The sequence below is a fragment of the Eleutherodactylus coqui genome, chromosome 6 (assembly GCF_035609145.1).
Source record: "Eleutherodactylus coqui strain aEleCoq1 chromosome 6, aEleCoq1.hap1, whole genome shotgun sequence".
Classification (NCBI taxonomy): domain Eukaryota; kingdom Metazoa; phylum Chordata; class Amphibia; order Anura; family Eleutherodactylidae; genus Eleutherodactylus; species Eleutherodactylus coqui.
Genome location: NC_089842.1, coordinates 242940300 through 242953537, shown reverse-complemented (window position 1 = coordinate 242953537; position 13238 = coordinate 242940300). Strand labels below are relative to the sequence as shown.

The window sequence follows — 13238 nt, the reverse complement described above, 5'->3', positions numbered from 1 at the left end:
ACTCCAAAATTAAGCCCTGCTAACAGTTAATTTAAAAAGTTAATTTAAATAGTGTCCAGGCAGCTATACATGTAAAAAAAAGTTAAACCTTTTTGAACAAAAATTAATATAAGACACTGTCTTATTTTCGGGGAAACACAGTACAAGGCAGGACAGATCCTCCAGACACTTTTTGTATCCACTCTCTATTTTTTGGCGAGAACGCCATTTTTTTCTTGCCTGCTGGAGCGATTTTCATGCGAGTGCGATGCAATTTTTTATTTTTCCCGTCGAAACAACATGCAATTTTCACACGCATGAAAAAAAATCGCACGTGCAGCGATGCATCGCAATCGCAGGGAAAATAGCGAGTTTAGCAGTGCCCGCCCCTGCGAATACATCTTTATGGAAGCAACAATCAAGCTTGGTTGGACTGACACAGGGAATATAGATGTTGGGCAACTTCGGTCTGATATATGCGGCCACCTCAACCAAACCAGCAGACGGCAAGGATTGGGGAAGAAGATCCAGCATTTTATTAACTCATTAAAGGAGAATTAAACATTTTGAAAGTTAAGGTGTAATGCGAAAGTAGCGATAATGTGACAGTTCCTTCCGTTTCTACCATTTTCTATGCATCACCTTAAAACGTAATGAAACGATTAAAGAAGCCTGTTTAAAAAGTCTGCTGCGCTTGGGTCAGTGTTGTGGCCCCTTCTTCGGCCAGTGATGTCATGGTCATTCGTCACGCAGCCTGAGAACAGTTGAGTTCCATTCAAGTGAATGTTATTGAGCTGCTATACCAAACACTGCCACTACGAAGTGTATGGCGCTGTGTCTGGTATGTACTGAAGAGCGCGCCACGCTCATCCAAGTGCTGCCACCTCTTCAAACAGCTGATTGACAGGGATCCTGAGTAGCAGACCCCCACCGATTAGACATTAATGATCATCAATATTGGAGTTCCGAAACTCCCCTTTATGATGAAGAACTATGTTTTCCAAGATGGGTAACTTCATATAGAAGGATATAGCAGCAATGCATCCCTATATATCTCGAATGACTAAGTGAGGTTGTGCTATCGTTTAGACATTGCTCCCGTCAATAACAGCTGATTATCAAGAGTTACCTGAGTAGGACTCATGGCAAACTGATGGTCACCGGGGTAAATGCGTTCAGAAGAAGGGTTGTCCTGGTGGTGTAACTCCTTAGATCAATGGCCACTCTACTGACTGTAGATAAAGGGCAGCTTCGTCTCAGTTCACGCTAGTGGAGACAGAACTATTTTTTATGGATCCACACGAGCCCTGACCAAGTATTTTAACTTTATTGGTGGGTTCCATATTTTCGGCAGCGAGAAAAGCGGTGCAGACTGCACCATTCGTGCCCAAAATACTTGAAAGATATGGAAGTCTTAAATGGTAGTGTGAACAGAATCATAGAACCCCTGCAATACTAAAGGGGTTGTATGGGGAGCCTAAGGACTTTCACGGACCCTCGGTGACGGTACTTCCACTTCTAGCCTGGTTCCAACACCGGGTCACGTAGTATGGGTGCTCTCTCTGTGCCTCCCTCTGGGGCTGGCTTTTCAGATCATCTTAATAACTAAGCCCACCCCCTTCTCTGTTATGGCCAATGCTAAGACAGAAGGGCGGGCTTGATAAAAGGAGGGGCACATGGAGAGCCTGTAATATGTGACCTGGTATCAGAGGCAGGCCGAAAGTGGAAGTTCTGTCACCGCCGGTCTGTATAAGTATTTACCCTCCCAGGACAGCCCCGTTAATCAGATTTTTCAAAAATACATGTAGGTTAAGGACCTCTAAGGTTTACACTGGAATGGGCCAACGATGAAATCGCCATCAGCTCCATTATATTTTAAAGCTTTCCAATTAATTATATTCCCAACATTCTCTTTCTTATTATAACCCTTAACCTCCTGTTGATCCAGCACTCTGTCCCACACGTGGACATCTGTGATCTCCCCTACATCGGACTTCGGTTTGCCACCAAGGAAAATTTGCCCCGGTCCAATAAAAATCCTAGGATCGATGTACTTCATTCTTCCATTCTCAAACTCCTTCTTCTCAGTTATCTTTCCGTTGATCCAGAGCACCAATTCGGCACTAGGAGAATCCCAACTCAAACAAATACTTCTCCTTGGCCTGGTGTCACCGGTTGGAAAATTAACATCCACTCTTCGTCCTTCTACCCAGATAAGACCAGTGTTGGCATCAGAGCCTCCACCAAGGATGAGAAAGAAATAATCATATCGGATTTCGCTCAGCATACTGAACATGATGCTCTCCGTCATGTTTGTGCAAGACCTTAGACAGACGGTGAACGTGGAAACCTGGTTTCCTCCTCCTTCATATGTGAGTTCTGCAGGAAAGCTGTAGTTCTTGGAGAAAATTAATGACTTGCAAGTCATATCTGTATTGGAACAAGTTAATCATCATGGTTAATAGAAGGCAGAATATATCAGTACGGTGACATAAGATATTAGCCTCTACCAAGACATTCCTTCATTGTAGAGGTATATGTACATATCAAAGAGGAAATAACTATGGGACCTTTGGAAGGCTAAAGTCCAGCTCCAGTTGCCACCACACCTGTCACATACGTACTCGGCACTGCTGTCGAATGTTTAGACTCCTAATTGATCTAGATTGTTTGAACTCCACTTCCTTGCCTTCCCTACTACCTACCGTACCTTAGCTTGCTTGACTTACAGCACACTTGTGACCCAAAAAGAAACGAAGAACGATGGACTCTTGGCTTTGAGCCTACATGTATTCCTCACCCCTGGAACCATATCTATCTTTGCCTAACTACCCTTCCTAACCTTTGCCGGTTGAGAACCTTTACCCTAGTCAAAGCCTTGAAAAGCATTAGGGGGAGAAATTCTGCCCCCTGATTGGTTCTTTCTATAGATATCAGATCCTTGCAATACCCCAAATGCTCACATTAACCCTTTGCAATCCAATTTTGGATTCAGGGTTTCCTAGGGGGCTTTCTCTTTCTGCCATTATACAATGGTGCCATCTGCTGTCCAGAGCCAGTAATGCGGTATGGGACATGCTGGAGAGGCCCCTGACAACAGAGCGGCCAGTAATATACAGTAAGGATACCCTGCTGGACGTCTTCCAACATCGGAGCTGTAAAGCCTTCAATCAGAATGTCTTCAGACTTCAGACAATGCATTGGAAAGGGTTAACAAAGACAAAGGGAAACATCGTAAGCGCTATGCAGCCCAAATCTCCTCCACGAGATAGCATGGCATGAACTAGTAGAAGATGGACCTTTTTTGTGCCTTTCTAATCTCACCATCTTCTACGTACAGGATGGAGTCAAAATGATGGATCCAGCGCTATATCCATATACTGGTGTCTTATATTGAAATAACAATAGCGTACTTGAATACGCCGGCATGGATGCGGCTCCTTAGAAACTGGGTTTTATTCTCCATCTCTTACAGAGGCAACAACACACAATTGAAACCCATGCTCTGGGGCCCCCAGGGGCCGGTGCTCCCTACCATGGTGTAGTATATCCACGCCTTCCTATTTAAGTGTGCTATGGTTATTTCAATATAGGACACCAGTATATGGATATAGCGCTAGTTACGGCTCTTTGACTACACCCGGTCCATACGCTTGATTCTTCACAAATTGTGGTGTGCACATTTGTAGCAATCAGATAGAAATTTCAACCTACCTGTCTGACCGAAGACACCAGAAAAACTTGCAAAAACCAGAAGAACGATCATGGTTTCCATTTCCTACAAATAGATGTATCGGTTATGTGGATACTTGTTATTAACCTAATCATCATGTACGCCTTTATTTCTTGAGATATCACTTATATTTCCGGTGATACTTGAACATTTTTAATGGATTACAACTAAAGTTTGTCTTAAAACCTAAAAGAAACATGACACGTAAATAGACGTTGGGGCTTCCTCTTCCACCAAGTTGCTCTCAACTCTACGTTGGGGCTTCCTCTTCCACCAAGTTGCTCTCAACTCTTTTCAGACATTCTCTATGGCTGGATAATCAATGGTGGATCCAATATTGGTCAGATGTGAGGACTGGTCCATTGCTAGACGTACAGACTGTCAAGGTCTTTCCGCATCTCTAGCCAGGAAGGGTTGACCTCTTCTGAAAGAACTGTAAGGCCTGGAGGAGCCCCCATTGGTTCAGTATTATCATGGTTCGCCATTAACCGACGTATTCCTCCTGTCATATAACACTGTGCATCAAGGACTCTGCTAAGTGTCAATGTACATAGTGGATCTCAGAGCTTTGTTCAGACTGCGCCCTAACCAATATGGTGCTAAGAGTATTGGCCCCATGCACAATGAATAATGGAGAATCCAACAGTAGCTGGAATGCGCTGGAGCATGTACTCGCCTTGCTCATGTGAGTCGGGTAAGGCTACATATAGGCAGTTTCCCACCATGATGGGAGTAAGGGCTGACACCCACTGGCGATATTTTCTTTCTTGTGCTGCGAGAGCACGTGAAAACTCTTGCCTCACAGCGCAAGAAAGATGCCGAAATAAGACCGGCATATCGCCAGTCTTTTCAATGAATAGCTAAGATAGTGCTATTCATGAATGAATAGCTAAGCACTAGCTGTTATTGGCTGAGTGCGCAGCCAATCAGCACAGCCCTTTCAAGAGGCGGGATTTTTAAATCTTGCCTGCTGAAAGTGCTGGATAGCAGTATCGGGGAGCCAGCCGGAGGACGCATCGGAGTGGTGGAGAGGTGAGTAATTAAAAAAATTTTTTTTTACCACTTATTGATGATTTTCAGGGAAGAGCTTATATTTCAAGCCCTTCCCTGAAAATCATACTGCAGGGTTTGACACAAATCACTGCTTTCAATGAGACCGGCAGCAGCGCCAATCCCATTGAAAGCAATGGGATAGCATGCTGCACTTCTGCCACAGCTGTCACCGCTGTGGCAGAGGATTCCTTCATCCCTGCGGGGATGAAGGAAACTCCTGCCACAGCTGCGGCAGAAGTCCGCAATATTCTCCATATCTTTTCAATGGGGCTAGCGCTCGTGCCACATAGATCGCGGCAGGGAAGGAGTAAACAGCGGGGGGCGCATCTCCCATACACCCCCGCTGTTGCAGCGGGAGGCTGGCTATGACTGACAGCCGACTCCTGCTGTGGAATAGCGCGGGATCATAAGTGATCTTGCGCTATTGCCAGGACGTAAGTTTACGCCCTGGAGAGGGAAGGGGTTAAATAACTTAACAGAAGAGGGTAACTAAAAAGTCTGCATTTACAGAGGTTTTCAGTTTTATTTTTTAATTTGGCCTATGACTGCATTGCATTATGGTCCTAAACTGTGGGATCATCTCAGATTCACACTAAGATAGTCATTTCACTCACATATATGTTGTTATGCTTTCAGCCTTGGATTTACTAGGTCACTAGTGGAGATAATCCCAAGATGGAGGCACAGAGTAGAAGGAAACACTTCCTGATATGTCATGCTATAACATTCCCTCTAATAACATCCATCACAGCTGTCATAATAATTAAAGGGGTCCTCGGGACCCAAGACTAGAAGACTAAAAAAAAGGAGAAAAAAAGTACCTGGCATGCTGATACATCTACTCTGTGACCACATTGGCTTGTTATACTACGTGCTGAGAAGATATCAGACCCACTACTGAGCTGACTATGACTTTTACGTTAATGCCTTTTAGAATTAACCCCTTAATGACGCGGCCCCTTTTTTTTTAATTTTCCTTTTTTTCCCCCGTCCCTTAAAAAATCGTAACTCCTTTATTTCTCCATCGCCGTCGCTGTATGAGGGCTTGTTGTTTTTTGCGGGATGAGTTGTAGTTTTCAATGGTGCTATTTATTGTACCGTATAATGGACTGAAAAACTTTTACAAAATTCTAAGTGGAGTAAAATGAAAAAAAAAAAACGACATTCCACCATCTTTCGGTGCGTCTTGTTTCTACGGCACACAAACTGCGACAAAAACGACATGATAACTTTATTCTGTGGGTCGGTACAAATACTACAATACCAAACTATAGGTCGACGTAGTTCAGCGAGGGCTCATTTTTTGCAGGATGTCCCGTAGTTTCCGTTAGTGATAATTCAGAATACATACGACTTTTTGATCGCTTTTTATTGCGTTTTTTTCTGGGACACAGGGTGACTGAAAAAGTGCATTTCTGGCGTTCTTTATTTTTTTTGGGGGGGCAACGTTCACCCTGCGGGGTAAATAATGCACCACTTTGATAGATTACACATTTACGGACGCAGCGATACCAAACATGTATTTTTACTTTATTATTTAGACTTTTTAATTACTTTTTTTTTTTTTTTACAATTGAAAAAACTTTATTGCTCTTTTTTAAACTTTACTTTGAAGCCCCCCTGGGGGACTACAATATGCGATACTTTAATCGCTCCTGCAGTATGACGTCATACTGCATTCTAACAGGCAGCCTATCAAGCCACCCCACGGGAATGGCTTGATAGGTAGTCTCTCAAGGCAGCCATGGGGCCTTTCAGAAGGCCCCTGGCAGCCATGACACCTGCACGGCTCCCCCCAATTTCACTGTGCGGGGAGCCGTACGGGACCCCCGAACAGCGTTCGGGGGATTTAAATGCCGCTCTCAGGATTGACAGCGGCATTTAAAGGGTTAACTGCCGCGATCGGCCGATCACAGCTATTGCCCGCGGGTGTCAGCTGTAATAAACAACTGACGCCCACGCTGTATGCAGAGATGTCGCCCCGCGACTTCTCTGCATACGTACCTCGACGCTTTAGGACGTAAATGTACGTCCTGGTGTGGGAAGGGGTTAAAGGAGTTGTGCCAGACTTGACAGGCAAAGATAACATTCACTTCAAGTGGAATTTTGCTTAGAATGAATACATCAGCTCCACACAGAACCGCATCTGCTCAAACAACAGTTGATCAGCAGGGGTCCAGGGTGGCAAACCCCACCCAACCACTACCTATGCTGAAAACATGCTTTCAGTAGTTCAAAAATGGGCAACCGCTTTAGGCTCAAGCTACATGAACTGTCGCTGAGCGTGTCGGATTAACATTAGCTTGTCAGATGTAGACAATAAAACCCAACAGGACTTCAGATGAGCATCTAGTAATCCCTACATCCCATTGCTTATCTGTAAACAGAGTTGGACTAGACCACCAAGTTACCAGATCATCCCCTGGTGAGCCAAGGCTCTGATGAAATACTGGGTCTCTGACATAACATGAAACCAAAGGCCCAGAAGAAGGCAAGCCCATTTGGATCCAATGACTTATGACTAGGGACCGTTTTATATGTAGGATTCCCAAATAACCCATTACACCTTATATGATTTGTCCTGGGTGGGCCCTTTCTTCTGGTGTGCCAAAGAACTCCAGTCCACCTCATCTGTGAATTAGGACTGCAGAATGAACACGGGCGTACTTCATTAATAACATCTGGATATTCAGACCTCTAGCTCTTTACCTATTGATCTACAATAGACAGTAGTACAATGCAGAACTGACCTATCCTATGAGTTGTAGAGAGAGTATATTTACTCACATTAGTCCTTGTCCCAGTGATTACAATATCATAAATGTCAGAAACACTCTATGGCCAATTAACTTATCAGTAAGTTTGTGGAGTATGGCGAGTCCAGAGTTTTGGGGAAAACCAATGGACGTATAAGGACATACAACCCCCATTCCTCCTCATGATTTGCTGATTTGATTCAAATCCATAGCCCCTCTTTCTATCATTGGAGGTCCCAGTGGTGTCTGTAAATCTAATGGCCACGAGACGTGATCAGAAGTTGTCCAAAACAGACCAACCTGTTTAATGGCAAGGGGTTGTCCTGAGGGATCTGCTCAATCTCCAAACATCTATTCATACCTTCTCTTCACAACTCTCATATTTCAGTGCCTTAGCCCAACGGCTTCAGGAACTTACCTCCAAATGCCTCCAGACATATGGAGAGGACTTCACTCTTGTGCTGCTCACCCGTATCGTCCTGGTATGTCACTATTGTGTGCCTCCCTCTTTATGAGAACAGAGACCTTGTATGAAGAGAGATTGAGGGATTATTGATTTTAGCTTTTATGTTTATTTTATTTAGAATGGTCACACCTTCAGTAAAGGACTCGGGGTTTTACCAACAAGAGACTTATATTCCGTGTAACTATGTGTCAAGAATATAAATAACTATTAAAAATCACGAATATGATCGCTGGTACTAACTTTCCAATTTTGATTGTTGGTGCTGGTGTGGGGATTGAGCTTCGTGTCTTGAAGAAACCTGTGGCTATGCTCGCTTGACCACCTTGAGTTGGTTGGTGACCGCTATATGGAAGTAAGGACTTTAGAAGACTGAGAAGATACACATCACATACAGTTGTCCTGTGGTATCCGGCACCAGGATGATAGCGGCAGATCCTTTATGTTCGTAAGTTGTGAGGTCCAGCCTTCAGGATCGGAATGGTTTCTCCAGCACATCCCAGCAATGCCCAACTGGGCTACAATCTGGGGAATTTGGAGGCCAAGTCATCACCTTGAGCTCTTTGCCATTTTCCTCAAAACATTCCTGAACAAGTTTTGCAGTGTGACAGGGGGCATCATCCTGCTGAACGAGGCCTCTGACTCAGGAATGATGTTGCCATCATTGCTGTACAATGGTTAGGTAGGTGGTACATATTTAAAACAACATCCTCATGAATGCCAGGACCCAAGGCTTCATGGCAAGGGGTTGTCCTGAGAGATCTGCTCAATCTCTAAACATCTATTCATACCTTCTCTTCACAACTCTCATATTTCAGTGCCTTAGCCCAACGGTTTCAGGAACTTACCTCCAAATGCCTCCAGACGTATGGAGAGGACTTCACTCTTGTGCTGCTTCCAGTATCGTCCTGGTATGTCACTATTGTGTGCCTCCCTCTATATGAGAACAGAGACCTTGTATGAAGAGAGATTGAGGGATTATTGATTTTAGCTTTTATGTTTATTCTATTTAGAATGGTCACACCTTCAGTAAAGGACTTGGGGTTTTACCAACAAGAGACGTATTTGTCATTTTCCTCAAAACATTCCTGAACTAGTTTTGCGGTGTGACAAGGGGCATCATGCTGCTGAAAGAGGCCTCTGCCTCAGGAATGTGGAGTGGCCAGAAGTCTATGCTGCTGGCCCTCCATAAAGGTCATACATGTAATGTCTTTTGTAGAAGCGTTCTGCAAAGTTGTCTAGTCATCTTGTTATGTGTATTGCACATCTGCAGCAGATGAGAGGTTAATGTCTGCATGAGACTGGGAGATGCCTGAAAATGTATCAATCCATGTCCTGTCATGTGGTATGTGAGAGATTATAAGTATGAGTGATTTGGGTGTGGTGGTCAGTTTAGGAGATTCAATCATTTTCTGGGTTCCTGAGTGAGAGTACCGGCCACATGGGGGTACCTTCAAGAGAGATTTCCTGAGTACCCCAATGCCAGGAGCCAACAGTGAGTGAGGACAAGTAAGAGCGAGATTGAGAGTGAGCGAGAAGAGACGGCCAAGACCACCGTGCAGAGGTACTGTTCCGTGAGAGTCTCTGTGGAGTGACCCTACCTCTATCCTCCTCTGGAGAGTTCCCCTTCCAGGAGCGGTTCCTAACAGATAACTGTGACTGCAGGACCGGTGTCATCCTGGGTTTCCTCCCTGACCTCTAATCTTCTGTTTACCTGCACCAGCGTATTCTTAAGTGTATCCTGATAAAGTTTTCAAGTAAAGTTTTGCCAGGCCCTGACCGTTCCCAGGTACCTCAGGTATGTTACACAGTCTGCGGCTCCTTTATTTACCGCCGAGGGTCATTCTGGTGGGTAACGGAACGGCGGCGTTAGCTGTGAAAACCTTATCTCCTGTTCTTACTTTTATTGGCCATCCCTCTCCTAGGGGTGTCCGGAAGAGGCCCAGCGCTGCTCTGGCCAAGGCTACGTGTGTCTCTCCGGGAGGGAGTCTGGTAAGTGCAGCCATGACAAGTGACCTCTCTACCCTCCCAACTCCTCAACGTAGGCCCTGTGTCCAGAGTCACTCTACGGGATGCTGCAAATGCTCACTAGCTGCTTAATATTTTCCACCCCTTGACTGTTGCCACTGCCACAAGGTAATTCTTGCTATTCACTTAATCTACCTGTGGTTTGAATGTAATAGCTGATCAGTGTAGATCATAGGGGCAAGGGAGGTCAGGTCCAAGTAGAGTTGTCTTCTGCTGGACCCATCATTGTGTCAGATCCTCTTGTACTCTAATGGGCAATTCCAACTCTGTGACTATATCCTGTGTGAGTGATGGAACATTACCCACAAACAAGGAAAAGGCAGCAATACTTTCCTGCTTGAAGTTTCTGATTTCACTCCACCGCCAAACCACCCCGGTACTGGTGTATCTTGACGCCACCGGAAGCTAGGGGTTTGACAGATCTTGGATGCAGGAATGCTCCTATCAGACCACTAGCTCCTAATTGGCAGGATTCCTCCAGGTCCTTGAAGCTCCTTTAGCAGCGTGTTGCATGTCCCCTGTGCCTCCCCTTGCCGATGTGGCTCATTGGAAGCCGCAGTGTGGATCTTCACCCCGCTGTCCCCAGAGCCCAAAGGTAAAGGTGTGCTGTGGGCGTTTTGATGGAATGTGCGGTTGCTGTCCACATGTTCTGCTCGCTGCTGCTGGCAGTATTCTGCAGAGGCTCTTGGCACAGCGGCAGGGAAAGTGTCATAGACATAGGTCCGGCAACTCTCGACAATATGCGCTCCCTGGTGCAGTGTCTGTAATGGAGGCAGTGTCATTGAATGTGGATGCGCTCTGTGAAGGCGGCCACCTACTGCCCTTGCCGGCCCCTGAGTCACTGTTGCAGTCCCCCTGCGGCCCCCATCAAGATGTGCCAACATCATGGAGAAGTCTCGCAACACTGCCGGCAGCTGCGTCCAGGAACGGAGAGCAGCACCAACACTGAAGGAAGTCGCAGGGAGGCAAGCGCCGCTGACAGCAGGACCTGCTCACACACCTGTCCGCCCGGCGGAGATTACATCTGCGACTGTTGAAGAGACTACGGCTGGAGGCTGCAAGGAGGGACACTATCTGGCGGCCAGAGGGAGAGCAGACGAGGCACCCAGCTGATAACACTGCTGCGGGGGGGGGGACAGCACACTCAATCATAGGCAATCCGGAGGTAGGGGTGTGACACAGGCGTCCCTCTATCTAAGGCCTGTCACACCCCTACCTTCCGGTGGCGTCAAGATACACCAGTACCAACCACCCCACTGACCATCTGTTTTGTAAATTGCAATTCCAAGTAAGATGACCAAAAATAAGATTATGTAACCCTGAGAGAGAAAACCTACTGACTGCAAATGTAGTACACCTAAGGCTTACACAAGAATAACCATAAGCAATGGACCTCCACTACATGTAGAGGAACAGTGTAACTAGTAAGACTTGCGGCCCAGGTCCTAATCACATCAACAAGATACATTGCCCAGAGTACATTTACATACGCCGTCAATCGCCTGAGTATGCTACCCTGTAGTTGTTCCACACAATCGATTGAGGGGGATATATGCTGCCCCTGAGTGGTCGCACACGGTCGATTGAGGGGGTTATATGCTGCCTCTGAGCAGTTCCAAATGATCGATCAAGGGGGTTATGTGCTGCTCCCAATTGGTTCCACACAATCGATCAAGGGGGGTTACGTGCTGCCCCCTGAGTGATTCCACACGATCGATCGATGAACATGGGCGTACTTCATTAATAACATCTGGATATTCAGACCTCTAGCTCTTTACCTATTGATGTACAATAGACAGTAGTACAATGCAGAACTGACCTATCCTATGAGTTGTATAGAGAGTATATTTACTCACATTAGTCCTTGTCCCCAGTGATTACAATATCATACATTTCAGAAACACTCTATGGCCAATTAACTTATCAGTAAGTTTGTGGAGTATGGCGAGTCCAGAGTTTTGGGTAAACCAAGGAACGTATAAGGACATACAAACCCCTCTTCCTCCTTATAATTTGCTGATTTGATTCAAATCCATAGCCCCTCTTTCTATCATTGGAGGTCCCAGTGGTCTCTGCAAATCTAATCGCCACGAGACGTGATCAGTAGTTGTCCAAAACAGACCACCCTGTTTAATGGCAAGGGGTTGTCCTGAGGGATCTGCTCAATCTCCAAACATCTATTCATACCTTCTCTTCACAACTCTCATATTTCAGTGCCTTAGCCCAACGGCTTCAGGAACTTACCTCCAAATGCCTCCAGAAGTATGGAGAGGACTTCACTCTTGTGCTGCTCGCCCGTATCGTCCTGGTATGCCACTATTGTGTGCCTCCCTCTGTATGAGAACAGAGACCTTGTATGAAGAGAGATTGGGAGATTATTGATTTTAGCTTTTATGTTTATTTTATTTAGAATGGTCACACCTTCAGTAAAGGACTCGGGGTTTTACCAACAAGAGACGTATTTGTCATTTTCCTCAAAACATTCCTGAACTAGTTTTGCGGTGTGACAAGGGGCATCATCCTGCTGAAAGAGGCCCCTGCCTCAGGAATGTGTAGTGGCCAGAAGTCTATGTTGCTGGCCCTCCATAAAGGTCATACATGTAATGTCTTTTGTAGAAGCGTTCTGCAAAGTTGTCTAGTCATCAAGTTATGGGTATTGCACAGCTGCAGCAAATGAGAGGTTAATGTCTGCATGAGACTGGGAGATGCCTGAAAATGTATCAATCCATGTCCTGTCATGTGGTATGTGAGAGATTATAAGTATGAGTGATTTGGGTGTGGTGGTCAGTTTAGGAGATTCAATCATCTTCTTGCTTCTTGAGTGAGAGTGTCGGCCACATGGGGGTACCTTCAAGAGAGGTTTCCTGAGTACCCCAATGCCAGTGAGTGAGGACAAGTAAGAGAGAGAGTGAGAACAGACAGCCAAGACCACCATGCAGAGGTACTGTTCCATGAGAGTCTCTGTGGAGTGACCCTACCTCAATCCTCCTCTGGAGAGTTCCCCTTCCAGGAGCGGTTCCTAGCAGATAACTGCGCCTGCAGGACCGGTGTCATCCTGGGTTTCCTCCTTGACTTCTAATCTTCTGTTTACCTGCACCAGTGTATTTTGCCAGGCCCTGACCGCTCCCAGGGACCTGAGGTATGTTACACAGTCTGTGCTCCATTTTTTACCGTCGAGGGTCTTTCCGGTGGGTAACAGAATGGTGGTGTCACCAGTAACATCTGC

General features: G+C 45.7%; 1 protein-coding gene across 1 annotated transcript; it reads right to left on the bottom strand.

The window, feature by feature from the left end:
* Nucleotides 1-492: 492 nt before the first annotated feature.
* LOC136631669 (C-reactive protein-like) lies at nt 493-12325 on the bottom strand. Its single transcript, XM_066605958.1, has 3 exons — nt 12257-12325; nt 3694-3757; nt 493-2409 (listed from the first exon to the last, which is right to left on the bottom strand). The coding sequence occupies exons 2-3, from the start codon at nt 3752-3754 to the stop codon at nt 1799-1801; spliced, it is 672 nt and encodes a 223-aa protein (XP_066462055.1). The 5' UTR covers nt 3755-3757; nt 12257-12325; the 3' UTR covers nt 493-1798.
* Between the last annotated feature and the right edge of the window lie 913 nt (nt 12326-13238).

What these genes read in the sequence shown, in the direction of transcription:
- LOC136631669 (XM_066605958.1), bottom strand. Translation starts at nt 3,754, where the DNA reads ATGGAAACCATGATCGTTCTTCTGGTTTTTGCAAGTTTTTCTGGTGTC. An exon ending in TGGTGTCTTCGGTCAGACAG is followed by an intron (nt 2,410 to 3,693) that starts GTAGGTTGAAAT and finishes GTTCCAATACAG; the next exon opens with ATATGACTTGCAAGTCATTA.